General features: G+C 42.0%; 1 protein-coding gene across 2 annotated transcripts in view; it reads right to left on the reverse strand.

Annotated features, from left to right (window-relative positions):
• Positions 1-16,479, reverse strand: part of AKAP6 (A-kinase anchoring protein 6) — a 389,020-nt gene that overhangs the window by 273,926 nt on the left and 98,615 nt on the right. For both annotated transcript variants that reach the window (XM_040257143.1, XM_040257142.1), the window contains exon 4: positions 11,823-13,589. In XM_040257143.1, coding sequence (XP_040113077.1) covers positions 11,823-13,589 — 1,767 coding nt within the window. The remainder of the gene's footprint in view (positions 1-11,822; positions 13,590-16,479) is intronic.

Here is a 16,479-nt window from a genome sequence, read left to right on the forward strand (position 1 = left end):
GAGACATTACTTTGCCGACAAAGATCTGTCTAGTCAAAGCTATGGTTTTTCCAGTAATCATGTATGGATGTGAGAGTTGGACTATAAAGAAAGCTGAGCTCAGACGAATTGATGCTTTTGAACTGTAGTGTTGGAGAAGACTCTTGAGTCCCTTGGACTGCAAGATCAAACCAGTCAATCCTAAAGGAAATCAGTCCTGAATATTCACTGGGAAGACTGATGCTGCAGCTGAAACTCCAATACTTTGGCCACCTGATGTGAGAACTGACTCATTGGAAATGACCTAGATGCTGGGAAAGATTGAAAGCAGGATGAGAAGGGGACAACAGAGGATGAGATGGTTGGATAGCATCATCGATTCGATGGACATGAGTTTGAGCAAGCTCTGAAAGTTGGTGATGGACAGTGAAGCCTGGTGTGGTGCAGTCCATGGGGTTGCAAACAGTCAGACACAACTGAGTGACTGAATGGAACTGAATTGACTTGAAGGCCAAACCCATCCAATGGATATATCTTATTTGGCCTGTTATTAAACTGTTCAGACTAAAGATTTTAAAACTTGGGAGATGTCACCTAAAACCCAGATTTCCTATTTCTTTTTAAAAACTGCCACGTCTGGCCACACAAGGCCTACAGCCCCAAGCAACCATCACATGGCTGCCTCCCACTAGGCATGGCACTGGCCCCTCAGCCATTCAGTCTCCTTCACTCCTTACTTACACCTGCCCATGTGACTCATTTATACTATCTGTCTGTCACTCTTCAGAGTCATTTTAGTTTGCGTCTCCTAGTCTAGAGGAAAAAGTTCAAACTGAATGATACATTTCCTTACCCATTTATTCGCTTCTTCATGCATTCATTAGACAGGTATTTATTTTGTGTCTGTGCTAGGCAAGCACTTGGAATACAAAGTTCAATATATTTTGGTCTTTTCTTTCTAACTTTACATACTGATTCCCTTCAACTAACTCTATTCTAACCAACAATTGGTTTAAGAGACATCTCCTAATGTTCATAGCCTGGAGGCTAAATTCCCAAATCCTTTGCAGTTAGCTGAGGCTATAAAGACAAAGTCTGGACCAACTGAATGTGAACAGAAGTGACGTGTACAACTTCCAAGTCCTGTCTGTGAGAGTGAAGTTGGGTGCTCTCCATGTTCCCCTTCTGGTGAGATGGAACACAGGCTCACCATTGGCGTCCCCTGGGACAAGAGCAACAGGGAGAAAGCACCTGAGTCCCTAGATGGCCTCTGTCTTCCCTGGATTGATTGCCTACTTCTTGTTATGTGAGAGACCAACAATCTTCCAGCTCATTATATTTCAGAATCTCTTTGTCTACAGCAGTTTACCCTACACCCTTTACTATTTCCTAAATACACCTTAACTATTCTTGCCCTCAACCTTAGCTTATACCAAAGCTGTTGTCACTAGTATCCTGCCTTCTCATCTCTACTAAACTTGGCTCATCATTCAAGGCCCAGCTCAAGCAGTGCATCTTCTGTGATGCTTGTTATCTTCCTTTCTCTGTTCTCCCATTGTTTGACTTTCCACTTATGAGACTTATCAAATATTATCATATTTAACAAACAGGGCCTAGAATTATGTTGTCATAGCTCTCTCAAACTCCAGGTACAGAATTTAAATCAAAATTTGAGATTTCACATACCATAAATACAGAAGAATATTCAGAGCCCAGTATTCTGTCACTAATGCCTCTTGTGGAAAAATCATCTGCATCCATTCATGTTCAGTTTGTTATCTTTCAGCACTCCTGGATCTTTCGATTTCAGCTACAAAGCTGAGCCTTTCCAAGTCTTTAAAATCATGGCTTTTTCCTTAATATTTAAGCTAAATTCCTTATTCTTGCATCTAAACAAATTTGTCAACCCACTGGATACACATTTCTAAGAATAAGAAATGCACTGAGAAGATCAAGGGTTCAAGCTTGAATGGTGATGAAGAGTCATCTTGCAGTCCTCTCATACTTGGAATATGAGAATCTCTAGGACAACATTAGAGGGAGAAAACAGAAGATGCACTTGGGAAGGAAATTAATAGGGAAAATAGGTGCCAGGGAGTGAATATATTCCAGAAGAAAATATATTCCAGAAGAATAGTAAAGGAAAAGGAAAATAAATAAGGAAGATAATTCAGATACAGGAGAAAGGTGAGACTAGCAATTATGAGGGAAAATGAAATGCCAGTGAAGAAGAGTTCAATCCAATAACCTCAAAATGCTTCCTATCTGATCAGATACTCTTAAGAGATCATTACAAACACTGAAGTGCACACTACCACTCCACCAACTTTAGGAAAACCGCTATGTGGTTGGTACAAAAGAAACGTCAAAAGGAGGTGAAAATTAAATTTATAGCAGCTCTCGATAAAGTTACTAAGTTACTCTGCTGCTGCTGCTAAGTCGCTTCAGTCGTGTCTGACTCTGTGTGACCCCATAGATGGCAGCCCACCAGGCTCTGCCATCCCTGGGATTCTCCAGGCAAGAACACTGGAGTGGGTTGCCATTTCCTTCTCCAATGCATGAAAGTGAAAAGTGAAAGTAAAGTCGCTCAGTCATGTCCGACTCTTTGCGACCCCATGGACTGCAGCCTGCTGCTGCTGCTGCTGCTGCTAAGTCGCTTCAGTCGTGTCCAACTCTATGCAACCCCATAGACGGCAGCCCACCAGGCTCCCCCATCCCTGGGATTCTCCAGGCAAGAATACTGGAGTTGGTTGCCATTTCCTTCTCCAATGCATGAAAGTGAAAAGTGAAAGTGAAGTCGCTCAGTCGTGTCCCACTCTTAGTGACCCCATAGACTGCAGCCCACCAGGCTCCTCTGTCCATGGGATTTTCCAGGCAAGAATACTGGAATGGGGTGCCATTGCCTTCCTGCTGCTGCTGCTGTTGCTAAGTCGCTTCAGTCATGTCCGACTCTGTGTGACCCCATAGACAGCAGCCCACCAGACTCCCCCATCCATGGGATTCTCCAGGCAAGAACACTGGAGTGGGCTGCCATTTCCTTGTCCAATGCATGAAGGGGCAAATAAAAACAATACAGCTGTGTTTCAAATCAAGTAAAGAACAACAGGCAGGGTTTTTTAAAAACACCCAAGTGTTTTTTTTTGTTGTTGTTTTTTATTTTTTAAGACAAATCTTGGCTCTTGAAGTTTTGTTCTATCATACAAAAAAGCTAGAGGTTGAGAGGTGAGATCTTTAAAGCATAAAAGGTAATCATCCTGAGATAAAAGGTAATCACACTAAGAAAAGATTAAAAAATAACTCAAAGACTTAAACCTAAGTCTTAAACTATAAAATGCCTAAAAGAAAACATAAAAGCCTCCATTGGTCTTGGCAAAGATTTCTTGGCTATGACACCAAAAGCACAGACAACAAAAGCAAAAATAGACAGATGGGTCCACAGCACACTTTGAAAATTCTGAGTATCAAAGGGCCCAGTGAAAAGGCAACCTATGGAATGGCAGAAAATGTTAGAAAATCAAAAATATAATAAGATCCAGAATATAAAGAACTCCTACAACTCAACAACAAAAAATCAAATAACCCAATTTATAAGTGGGCGAAGGACCTCAATAGACATCCCTCCAAAAAGGATATACAAATGGCCAACAAACATATGAAAAGATGCTCAACACATCACTTATCATCAGATAAATGCAAATCAATATCCTAATGAGATATTACCTCACACCCATTAGAATGGCTACTATGATTTTAAAAAAAAATGCTGGTGAGGCTATGGAGATATGGAGAAACTGAAACTCGTGCACTTGGGATTTTTAAATGGAGCAACCACTATGGAAAATGGTATGGTGATTCCTCAAAAAATTAAAAGCACAACTACCATACGATCCAGCAGCAATCCAATCCAATTTCTAAGAATATATCCATGGAATTGCAAGTAGGGTCTTGAAGAGGTATTTGCATGCCTACCTTCATAGCAGCATTATTCACAATAGCCAAGATGTGGAAGCAAGCCAAATATCCCTCCACAGATGAGTGGGTAAACAAAATGTGGTATATATATATATATATATATATATATATATATATATAATGGAATATCATTCACTGTTTAAAAAGAAGGAAATACTGCCATATGCTACAACATGGATGAACCTTGAGGACATTATGCTCAGTGAAATGAACCAGTCACAAAAAGACAAATACTGTATAATTCCACTTAAATGAGGCATCTAAAAGGCTTCCCAGGTGTGCAGGGGTAAAGAATCCACTGCCAATGCAGGAGACTCAAGAGATTCAGGTTTGATCCCTAGGTAGGGAAGAACCCCTGGAGTAGGAAATGGCAACCTGCTCCAGTATTCTTGCTTGGAAAATTCCATGGACAGAGGAGCCAGAGGAGCCTGGTGGACTACAGTCCATGGGGTCACAAAGAGTTGGACATGCTGAGCACACACACAAAGGAGTCAAATTCATAGAAACTTAGAGTAGAATGGTGGTTCCCAATGGCTGAAGGAGAGGGGATAAGGGCATCGTTGGTATAGTTTCAGATTTGAAAGATGAAAAAGTTCTGGAGATATGTTTCACAACAAAAAGGAGATACTTAATACTACTGAACTGTACACTTAAAAATGGTTAGGAAGGCAAATTCCATGTTTGGTATTTTTTTTTTCTTTTACCACAATGGGAAAAAAAAAGGAGAAGAAAAAGAGAAGACAGGAGAGCATGATATTTCTTTAATCACTGCCACCATCAGTGTGGCATCAGTGATGTATCAACATATGGTCAAAACGAGGATGAAAAATAGGAAGGGTTCTATCTGCACCATTTTGTCTCTGGGATAAAGGAATGCAGAAATCAGTGACAAGTTAATCCTGGGACCACACCTCTTCTATATTCCCATTATTTGTTACTAGGGAATTACTGACCAATTCCTGTCTCTATCTATAGGCGGCAGCAATGGTGACTGCCTTTCCTACCACAGACTAGACTACAATTCTATATAGCCTAGTTACAAAGAGCAAGCACTCAAATATCTGTTGCACTCAATCTGAAATTACTTATGTGCAAAGACATTCTTAGCTGATACCAAAAATAGGTTTTCAAATTGGACTGTAGATGTCTCTGAGATAAAATGCTAACAACAGCTGAGTCACTGAACTATAGCTGAGACACTATAGTTGAGCATTTGAAGACATTTATATCTCAGGGGGGAAAAGGAATTAGCTATGTCATGCATCCATTAACTTGGTACCAATAAATTCAACCTAATGGAGTCATGCCTTCCAGGGTGAGTTCTGAGAATTTAGAGTGAGCAGAAAGCCTGTGATGTGAGAAGGGAACCTGGCACTTATCCCAAAGGACAGATCTCCCAAAATGCTTTACTTTACTTGTCGCTCAGTGGTGTCTGTGGAGAAGGCAATGGCACTCCACTCCAGTACTCTTGCCTGGAAAATCCCATGGATGGAGGAGCCTGGTAGGCTGCAATCCATGGGGTAGCTAAGAGTGGGACACGACTGAGAGACCTCACTTTCACTTTTCACTTTAATGCATTGGAGAAGGAAATGGCAACCCACTCCAGTGTTCTTGCCTGGAGAATCCCAGGGATGGGGGAGCCTGGTGGGCTGCCATCTATGGGGTCGAACAGAGTCAGACATGACTGAAGTGACTTAGCAGCAGCAGCAGCAGCAGTCATGTCTGACTCTTCAAGACCCCATGGACTGGAGGTCCTCTGTCCATGGATTTTTCCCAGCAATAATACTGTAGTGGGTTGCCATTTCCTACTCCAGGGGATCTTCCCAGGCAAGGGATCGAACCCCGATCTCCGGCATTGCAGGTGGATTCTTTACCATCTGAGCCAGCAGGGAAGCCCTGCTGTTATCACACCACACTGCAATTTTCCAGCTCCCTAAGAATCACAACTGCTCAACTAGCATCAGTAATCACCCATGTTGGACTAGTGGCTACTTACCAGCTATGGCTATGAGAAAGAAGTCATACTATTCATTTGTAATCTAGTAGTGGTCTGTGGGTTTTATAAATAGATTTGATCTGCCTATGTGATTACTGCCTAAGTTCCTTGGCATTTGAATACAACTCTAGGAGGAAAGCAAGTTAGTTCTGGCATCTCAGCTGAAATCCCAGCTCCCATACTTAGCAGCAGGGTGACCCTGGGCAAGTCATTGGCACTGGAGCCTTAGATCTGTAAAAACAGGACCAATATTAGCTCTTCCCTGGGGATGTTATATAAATTAAATGAAGGAATCTACTCAGAAAGTCACATATAGTGGATGCTCAGTAGACATTATTTGCCTAGCTTCTTCCTCACTTTCAAGCAAAGGTCAGCAAATGTTTTCCATCAAGGACCATAGAGTAAACATTCTAGGCTTTGCAAGCCATTGGTCTCTGTCACAACACTCAATTTTGTCACTGCAGGACAAAAGTAGCCATAAATGATGAGCACAGCTATGTTCCAATAAAATCTTATTTTAAAAACTAGGCCTTGGGCCAGTTTTGGCCCACAAGCTATAGCTGCCATTCCTTAACACTTAAACCACATATGTCCAGACATCAGACTAAGCTAATTTTTCATCATTCTGTTGGATTTTGCCTGCTGCAGACATGTCCTTGCCCCGTTTCTCTTAGTTGCTTTTATTTCTTGAATGTATCAGAGCAAATGAGTCTAGTTCAATGGACTGACTCATTTCTCCACTTTTAATTTTAGGCCTTGAGAAGCCCCATAGGAGGTAAGCACTCAGACCTGGGATGCTCGATTACCTTATCCACACAAGAGGTTCTCGGGAAATCAGCCACGTTTGAGGAAGATTCCCTCAACCTGCACAGAGCTGGAAGAGGGACCATCACTTAAGAACTCACCTAACTGAGGAACTTTCATAAAGGAGAAGGATGGGTTGCAACTTATTTCCCAGGTTTTAAAATACTGCATAACCAATATATTTGCATCCATTTGGGTATGTATAAAGCACTTCTGAAAGGACATAAGAACGGAAAACAATGATCACTGGTGAGGTGGGAACTCAAATTGAGGGACAAGGATGGGAAAGAGAGTTAACTGAATATTTTTTTAATGTTTTTAATGGTTTTGTTTATTTTTATTGATGTATAGTTGATCTGCAATGTTGTGTTAGCTTCTAGTATACAGCAAAGTGACTCAGTTATATATATATAGACACATTCCTTTTCATATTCTTTTCTATTAAGGTTTATTACAGGATATTGAATATAGTTCCCTATGCTATACAGTAGGACCTTGTTGTTTATCTATTTTATATATAGTGGTGTATATCTGCTAATCCCAAACTCCCATCCTTTTCTCCTTTGGTAACCATAAGTTTTTTTTTTTTTTTATGTCTGTGAGTCTGTTTCTTAAGCACAAGTTTTTAAACCATGTGAAAACATACAATCTATTCAAAGAAATTAATTTTTCTGATGAATTAAAAATTCAAACTAAAAACAAATTTTTCACATTCACAAGACCAGCCTAGTAAGAGAAAGACGCACATGTGAGAGGTGAAGAAAGACAAGAATATAAAGCATCTGAGACTCTCACATGTCTCATGACTCCCAGGTGTCCCCGGGGACCCTAAGGCAGCCCATAGTTTTAGATCAGGCCACAGTTCCTCCCATGGAGTCCCACATGCCACACTGAGATGCTTTCCAGCACCTCCATCTCTCTTGCTGCTGACTCTTTTATTCCTGCCTTCAAATAAGCTTTAACTTTTTAAATAGAAACTTTTATCTGACCTCACTTTCCACTGCCATACTTTCTCTCATATGGCTTTCACAGCTCAGTTCCGGGAACCATTAGGAATGATTCTCTCTCACTTCTTAACCATCTATAATCCAGCTTCTACCTTTGCTCTTTCATGAAGTCCCTTTTTCTCTAAGGTCCTCACTGACTCTTTACAACAAATCTAAAGGTTGGTTTTTCTCCTTCATCCTTACTGTTCTTAAACTCCATTTTGCAAAGAACAAAGCTGATGTTCATCTTACTAAACATCTCTCCCTTCATTTACTTAGTACCACAGAATTCTGTTCCTTCCTCAGCTCCACTCTGCGCTGCTTTCATATTCCTGCCTCATAACTGGGCTAAAACTTGAGACATTCTTTTCTCTTCTCCATCTATCCTCATTCTCTCAGAGAATTCTTCTCTTCCCAAGACTTTATCTAGTGGGAAGAGAAAGCAGATGGGGCTTGAAGCATGGTTCTATGACATATTAGCTGTGCAGGTTAAGGGAAGTAATTTAATCTCTCTGAACTCATTTCCTCCACTCTAAAGCAGGGATTTATTCACTCTTTCATTCAACAGTCTTCACTGACACCTACTATGTAGCAGACAATGTTCTGGGTACATGAGATTCACTAGCAAACTAAACAGATGAGTATTTCTACCTTCACAGAGCTCCCAGTCTAGCAGAGGGAGACAAAAAAGTAACAATAATATACATGCTAAATAAGAGAATTATATAAAATGTAAAAATAAAGTAAGAGCTGAAGATAAGAAATAGAGGTCAGGATACACCTTTTAAAATGTGATCAGGGTAAGCTACCCCATGTGCGTGTTTAGTTGTGTTCAACTCTTTGCGACCCTATGGACTGTAGTCTGCCAGGCTCCATGGGGATTCTCCAGGCAAGAATACTGGGGTGGGTTGCCATGCCCTCCTCCAGGGGATCTTCCTGATCCAGAAATCAAACCTGCATCTCTTATGTCTCCTGCATTGGCAGGCAGGTTGTTTACCACTAGCACCACCTGGGAAACCCAAGCTTCCCTAAGAAACTAATATTTGAGCAATCACTCAGAAGAGAAGGAGGAATTGAAAAACTGACAAGAGAAGGTACAGCCAGAGGGAGCTGACAAAGGTCTGAAAGGCAGAAGTGTGCCTAGCTTATTCTAGGGACAGCAAAGGGGCCAAAGTGGGAATGGAGTGAAGTGAGCCCAGGAAAGAGCAATTGGAAATGAGTCAGAGAGGAGTTGGGGGGGTGGGCAATCCATGTAGGGCCCCTGAATGCCATAGGAGCTGTTGTGGGGTTTTGAGCAGAGGGGTGACATGATCTTTTCAGGGTTTTGAGCCGAGGGGTGACATAATCTGATTTAATTTATAAGGATCACTCTGGCTGCTCTGTTGGGAACAGACTTTAGGGGAAGCAGGGTGGAAGCAGAGAAACCAGCAAGGAGGCTACTGCAGTAATCGAGGCAGGAGGTGATAGTAGCTAGGACCAGAGTGGGTGCACTGGAGAAGTGGTCAATTTAAGATTTAAAAAAAAAAAAAAAAAAAACTTGTAGGGTTGTTATGAGAATCTTATGAAAGCATGACTGCAGGTAAAGTGCCTAGTATGTGCCTGATACCAGGAAGATGTTAACTTCCTAAGTGGCTTAGTGGTTAAACAACAACAACAAAAAACTGTCTGCCAACACAGGTGACTCAGGAGATGAGAAAAGGGTTCAATCCCTGGTGGGGAAGATCCCCTGGAGTAGGAAATGGCAACCTATTCCAGTATCCCTGCCTAGAGAATCCCATGCACAGAGGAGCCTGGCCAGCTAGCGTCCAGGTGGTTGCAAAGAGTTGGATACAACTGAGCACGCATGCCTGCACACTTACTATAGTTTTCTGGTCAAATATGGGTCACCATATGGAAGAGGTCAAAGCTAGAATGTGATACCCAAGGTCAACTGACCTGGGGAGTGACAGTCACCCTCACCTGAAGTATTGAAATGAGGTTGGGCTGAGGAGGGGGCTTAATCTCCTTTTAGCTTTTTACCTCATAGCCCAACTCCAGAACAATATTTCCCAAGGCCTACACTCCCTCTTAAAAGTTTCATCATCTACTCAACATCAGTGTATATATTTTTAAAAACTACCTGCCTCACCTCCATCTCAAGCTATTTCTTCTATTAAAACTATACCAGTACCTAGAGGCTGAAAACTTAGCTTCATCTTTGTAGAATTATGGAATAAAAGATGCTTCCTTTGGAAGTTGGTATAATGCCATCATCTGTTTAAAACATCTCTACCTACAAAAAAGGAACGAGGCCCAGAATGGAGCATGACTAGCTGTGAGCCACTCTCTGTCTTTAATGACTGGGCAAGGTCTGGAACCGGTTTTCTGGATCCCGGCCACGTTGTCAACAGCCCTCCCCACATTCACCCGCCCCCATTTCCACAGCCCCTCACGCTGGCCGCCAGAGGCACCTCCGTATACGTTACCGCCGTGGCTGCCGTGACCATCTTTCCTGTCACTTCCCATGAGGCCTTCTGGAAAGGCTATTGGAGGGCACGGCCTATTCTGCTTCAAGTGTGCTGGCTCTGGGTTCAACTCCTGGCTCTGCACCCACTAGCTGTGAGGCCCTGAGCCAGTTTCCTAATCACACTCTGCCTTGCCATCTTCATCTGAAAAGTTCTTACCTCCCAGGACTTAGCAGAACAAGGCATGTAAGGCCCTTAGCACAGAACCAGCGCAAATAACAGCCCAAGGAGGGTGTTACCGTGAGATATGTGACTATTCTCAGTCCCTTTCAGAGAAGTTACCACAGATGTCTGGTGAACAAATCCTACTTGCCTTGGTCTGGCCATCAGGGCCTGGCAGCAACCAGGTCTATTAAATGTATGGAATTGTAGTGCTCCCCGCTCACTGACATTCTGGTTGAGAAATTCTCTGTGCCCCAGTACCATGCTCATTCTCAATCCCCACCTCCATGTTTTGGTTTTTGCTCCTGCCTGAAATGCTCAGTTCTCTCTGTCTAAATCCTGGCACATTCTTCAAAGCCCCAGTGAAAGCTTATTCTTTCACAAGGATTTCCCAGGCAAATCTCAGCTCTGCTGCTATTATTTCTTCTCTTCAATACTACCGTATTCACACGTGGTACACACTGGTCACTCTTGTGGAAAGGCATGGGAGCATTTAGTTAATAATATGAATTCTACAGCAAACTGCCTGGTCTCTCTCAGCCTCGATCTCCTCATACATAAAATAGGGTTACTATTAGGGTTGTTGTGAAGATTGGACACACAAATACTTAGTAAAAAACAATTAATATATGTAACTATTATTATATATTGCTGTTAACTTTTCCCTCTTTGTTTTATATATTTTCATCTTCTTCCTCCAGGTCATTCCATCCATATGCACTATACTTTTATCTAGTGTCTTATATCACAGCTTACATTAATGAGCTAAGTTCTGAAAATTTTGATTTCTCTTCTTAAAGATTTCATTACATCTAATAATTTGCTCTAAAAGTACAGAGTTACCCAAAATATCACCTCCCCATCTCAGAGCCCATAGATGGTACAGAATACAGGTAGCATGGTTATTAGCCAGAGGAGGAAGGTTGAAGAAAAGAAAAAATCCTGAAAAACTAGAACTGTCTGGTCTTTTTCTGCAAAAGTTAATTTTGGAGATATGGAAGCTATTCTGGGGTTAGAACCAATAAATCAGAAAAGCACTGGGGGTAACTGGAACTTTCCCTTCACACATTCCTAAAGTATTGGTATGTGTGCACGGCTACTGTTGTACTTTGTTTTGTATCTCACTCAAGCGGGTCCACCGCTCACCAGGAGCAATGTTAGGTCTGAGCAACACCAACCAAGAGTTCTATGGCAGCAGGCACACATCAAGCTAATGCACAGACATGCACAGTTCCTGGTTGAGGCCCACTGTCACTAGGCAGTGATCATTGTGTGTTTTTTTCTTTTCTTTCTTTGGGGAATCAACTATGTTTATCAACAACAGCAAGACGTTTTATAACAGGGAGGGGTTCACCTTTTCCCAGCAATACTTCCAAAAACGAGGTAAGAAATCATCTAGATTAAGAAGACCATCCTTACCTCTATTTTTTCCCATATGGCTTCATAGTTGTCCTGGTGTTGAATATCTTGCATCAGTTTCTGAATTAAAGCAGACTTTGCAGCAGAATGGCTCTCATTTTTCTCAGAGGATGAGACTCTCTCTGACTTCTCATCCGTGTATTTTTTCATGCCAGAGAGGGGCATGCACAGTTCCTCGTCAGAAAGAAGGTCACTCAAGGGGCCAGATTCCACACTCTCCCCGAGTGAAGAGGCTATGTCACTGGACGAGCTTGGAGACACCCTGCCTAGCCTTGTATGCTTCTTCTTGACATGGTATGTTGGATACATCTCAGAATCTGAGTTCATTTCAGACAGTTCCCAGTCATCAATATTCTGAAGGGTTTCTCCTCTGGGTTTCTGAGGCAGCAGCTTTGTTAGGTTTTCCAACTTCAGAGCTAATACTTCTGTCTGCTTGAGGTGAGAGGGCAGTGCCAGATACTCATCAGAGCCATACCAGGCCTCCACAACCTGACCGTTCCTGGTGATGTGACTTGGGGAGGAGGAGTAGCTGCTTTTGTCTTTGTGTTCTGAAAGAAGGGGTCCTAGAGACGTGACGCTGTCTGAGCTAGCAGAGGACTCACTGCTTTGAGTAAAAGGTGGTGAACTGGATGTTTCTGACTGCACTGGCAATTTGGCCTTCCCACTCCCCTGGTGACACGGCTCCAGTGAGGATGTGGAGGCAGACTCTGTCTCTTGCCTCTGTCCAGCCTTGGAAGGACTAGAAGGAATTGCATTCGGCACTGTCAAACTCCTAGTGCTTTTGGCTTGCTTGTCGGCACTGGGTTCCTGTTTAGGGGTCTGGCATGGAGGCACCTCTTCTTCGGTCTTGTGGGGCTTTTTCAGTCGAAGCTTCTCTTTATGGCAGTCGTTGAGCCTCCCCAGGCTGGAGGAGATCTCCTTAATGTGACTTCTAACTGTATTTTCAAGATTCCCATCCCCCATCTTGTGCAAACACTCATATGACTGGCTGGCGGCAGAGGGGCTGTTGGGGTAAGAAGACTGTAACACCAGGCACAGCTTAGACCTGTCAGGAGGATCCACCAGGGATGGAGTGCTTCTGCTCATCTCAGGCTTCAGATCGACCATCTGCTTCTTTCCACTAGAGCCTTTCAGATTATTCTTAAATGTCTCATCTTTAAGGAAAAACCCTCTTTTTGGCAATGTGGGCTGTGTGGGAGAGTCCTCATTATAGTTAAAGCAGTCTCTGATGGATCGCTTGGGGGTTGTGTTTTCACAAGCAAGAGGCTGTGGATTCTTTGCCCCATGTTGGGAAGAGGAATCAGATTCTTGCTTCACAGCTTCTGAAGCGGGTTGAACAGCATTTGTTGGAGCTTCCACTGAAGATGATGGCCCCCGCATTAAGCCTGGTTGCTCCTCCACTGTGCACGCATTATTTTCCTCACTTCTACCTCTGTCATCTGCTGAAAGAGATACTTGAGACGCCTCCTCACTCACGGCTTCGCTGCAGTTGGAAGGGATGGAGTCAGGAGCCACCGAAAGTAACCCAACACTTCGGATAAGCTCGGGGAACTCCTTTTCCATCTCACTGTAGCTCCACGAGTCGAAGGGTTTGGTTTTGACCTGGCTAGAGGTCATATCACCCAGGCCACCAAGCAAATCCTCACTTGGACTGTAGTCAGATAGTTCGAAAGCAGTAATACCGCAATCCAGAGACAAATAATTTTGAGAGCATTTGATTGTTAACTGTCCAGAGTCATCTACTTCCGTTAGAGCATCAAGCCGGCCCTGAAACAGACAACAGAAATGGTTTCAGCAAATGTAACATTACACTCATTTGCTGCTCACATGAAATCTCAGCAGAAGCCACAATACAGGCCAAAAATGCATCAATTTAAATTGCTTCTGGTTTGAGGTACAAAAAGGCACATTCATTAATTACCATATTGCTTTACATAGTATCCTGTTCTTAAATATTTAAGGGTTTTTCTTCAATCTGGAGAACAGAGCCTTGGTCAAGCCAAATCCAAAAATAACCATTCTTGCCTGGACTTTCTATTTTAAAATAGTGTATTGTTCACTTAGGAAGCATTTGTTAAATGATGCCTTAAATAGTAATATTTCTGAGAACAAATTAATATGAGAGTATAATCTCCACGTATATCTCTTTAGCTTATCACTCCATCACATGCTATAGTCATAAGCTCATAGTAAGTGCTCAGTAAATACTTTAAAGTAGAATAATTAATTATAGTAAGTCTGTTGTGTTAAAAATATGTTCACAAATCACAGGAAGACGAAATACTGAATTCGCATACATAACAAAAACAGTTCAAGACCAGCTTCTACTGTCCCCATCTGTGTGAAGGTAAACATGAAAATCCTGGAAAAAAATAACGTGTTTCAAAAGTGTATCTTTGTAGCCCCCATCCCTTTCCTCTGTGTGTATTCTCCCATACTCTCCCACCCTGATGCCCACTTCATCTGTGTATGTTAGATACCAAGTGCCCACCTTCCTTCAAAGTAGGCTGACCTGAAATTCCCTTATGCTAAAAAATAGTATTATAAGTGTTTTTAATTTAATTGTTGGTTGTGTGATTAAGGTTCTTATCTCATTACTAATGCAGTTTCCAACATCACACAACAAATGGGGAGAGTTTTAATTGACGATTTTTTTGGGACAGAAGGGACCCTAGCATCTGACATGCCTACAAGGCTGAAGGAATAGCTGGTCTATTCTAGCCCTTTAGGAGATGAAGAAAGAAAACTGCGGAGTGGAGGGTGGCGATACCCCAGATCTCTGTGCTCCTGAGGGAGGAATGGAGTGAGCATGACTCTGTTATTTCAGTCGGGTTATTCCAAGATCTGATCTCTCCAGGCCCTTATATAAGGTTTTTGGCTCATTTGTTTGTTTGGACTGGGGAGGTTCTCTCTCTTCAGACCTTGCCTTTATCTCTTATTCCCTTCAGTCTTATTCCACAACATCCAGGTAAATAATAATAATGAAAAGCCTCATTTTATTTTTAAACCTAAATCTCCTCATCTTATAAATGGGATGGTTCCTTATTACTATTACTTTTTCACTTAATCCTCAAAACGATTTTCTCCTGGGGTCTGTACAGTTGTCCCTGTTTTATATAAAAAGAAGGTGCATAACTAGCACAGGGCCTGGTGACTAAAGCAGAGCTAAGCCCTAAATGAAGGCTGTCTGATCCAGAGTTCACACTCTGACCTTTGTGCCAAAATTTTTTCTGATTCACTGAATGCTATTTTAAACGGATATATCCCCTCCTCCAGTTTGCCTTCCACATTGCCACCGGAGTAATCTTTACAAATTCCAAGTCTGATGCTATTACTTCTTTGCTTAAAGTCTTTTGTTAGCTTCCTGCTGCTAGATTAAAACTCAAACCCTTCAAAGACAGATATAAAGAGGCCTCTCTAAGGCCACCTGCCCCTCCAAGACGTACTCAGCCACAGCATCATCCTTTCATTTTTTTAATATATTGTGTTTCTTCTGCCTCAGAACCTTTGCACATGCTATTTCCTCTGCCAATAAAGCTTCCCACCTGTAACACCCCTAACTAGTTAACTCTTACTCACCCCTCAGACCTCAGATCAAGCTTTATTTCTTCAAGATTCTAAAGTCCCACATAAATCAGAATCTTTTATAATCTTTCAAAAAACTATGTTGTTTTTCCTGAAACATTTATCTCAATCTTTAAATACATACTATTGTGATTCTTTGATTAATCTGTTTATCCCATTGGTTTGTAAGCACCACAAGGGTATAAATCACATAGAAAATGGCTTGCTCGCCAGGATAACCACAACACTTAGCATAGTGAGCTGCAGAGAGTAAGCATTCAAAGATACATCTGTTGAATGAATGAAGACATTTGGGAATGTATATCTATGCCTTCATGAAGTTTATTCCTCTGATTATGTAGTTTTAGTTGACTCCAGTGATTAAATGCCCAAACCTCAGAGTTAAATGGACATGACTGAAGCAACTTAGCATGCATGCATGCATTGGAAAAGGAAATGGCAACCCACTCCAGTATTCTTGCCTGGAGAATCCCAGGGACAGAGGAATCTAGTGGGCTGCCGTCTATGGGGTTGCACAGAGCTGGACATGACTGAAGTGACTTAGCAGCAGCAGCAGCAGAGTTAAGTTCTAGCTTATGCATTAATTATTCATATGACCATGAACCAGTAGCTTGATGTCACTAAGCTTCATTTCCCTCATCTGTAAAAATGAAAAAAATAAGCCATGTCATAGGGCTGCTGCAAGCCTTAAAGACTATGTAAGACACAAGTCTGGCACATGGATAGGTACTCAATGAATCCTTACCCTTATTACTTATTTTATATACATCGACTTTGTTGTGATATAAATTGTCCTGTGGTTAAGTGCTAGTAGAAGAACACATGAAGTGCAATGGTATGAGTGCTTGCAAGGGCCAATGTGTTCCCACTGTGAGGGTGAGCATCATTCAGGTAAAGTGCTTTCCACACCGTCTAGCATATGGTAAGTTCTTAATGTTTGCTATTGTGTTAATACTATTAAAAGTTATCACTGCCTGTGCAACTACCTCTCATAACCTCAGTCTTCTTATTTGTAAGATGGATTACAATATCATCTGTAAAATAAGGATAACAGCACTCACTCTCCCTACTT

This window comes from Oryx dammah, unplaced genomic scaffold (genome assembly GCF_014754425.2).
Source record: "Oryx dammah isolate SB20612 unplaced genomic scaffold, SCBI_Odam_1.1 HiC_scaffold_16, whole genome shotgun sequence".
Taxonomy (NCBI): Eukaryota; Metazoa; Chordata; class Mammalia; order Artiodactyla; family Bovidae; genus Oryx; species Oryx dammah.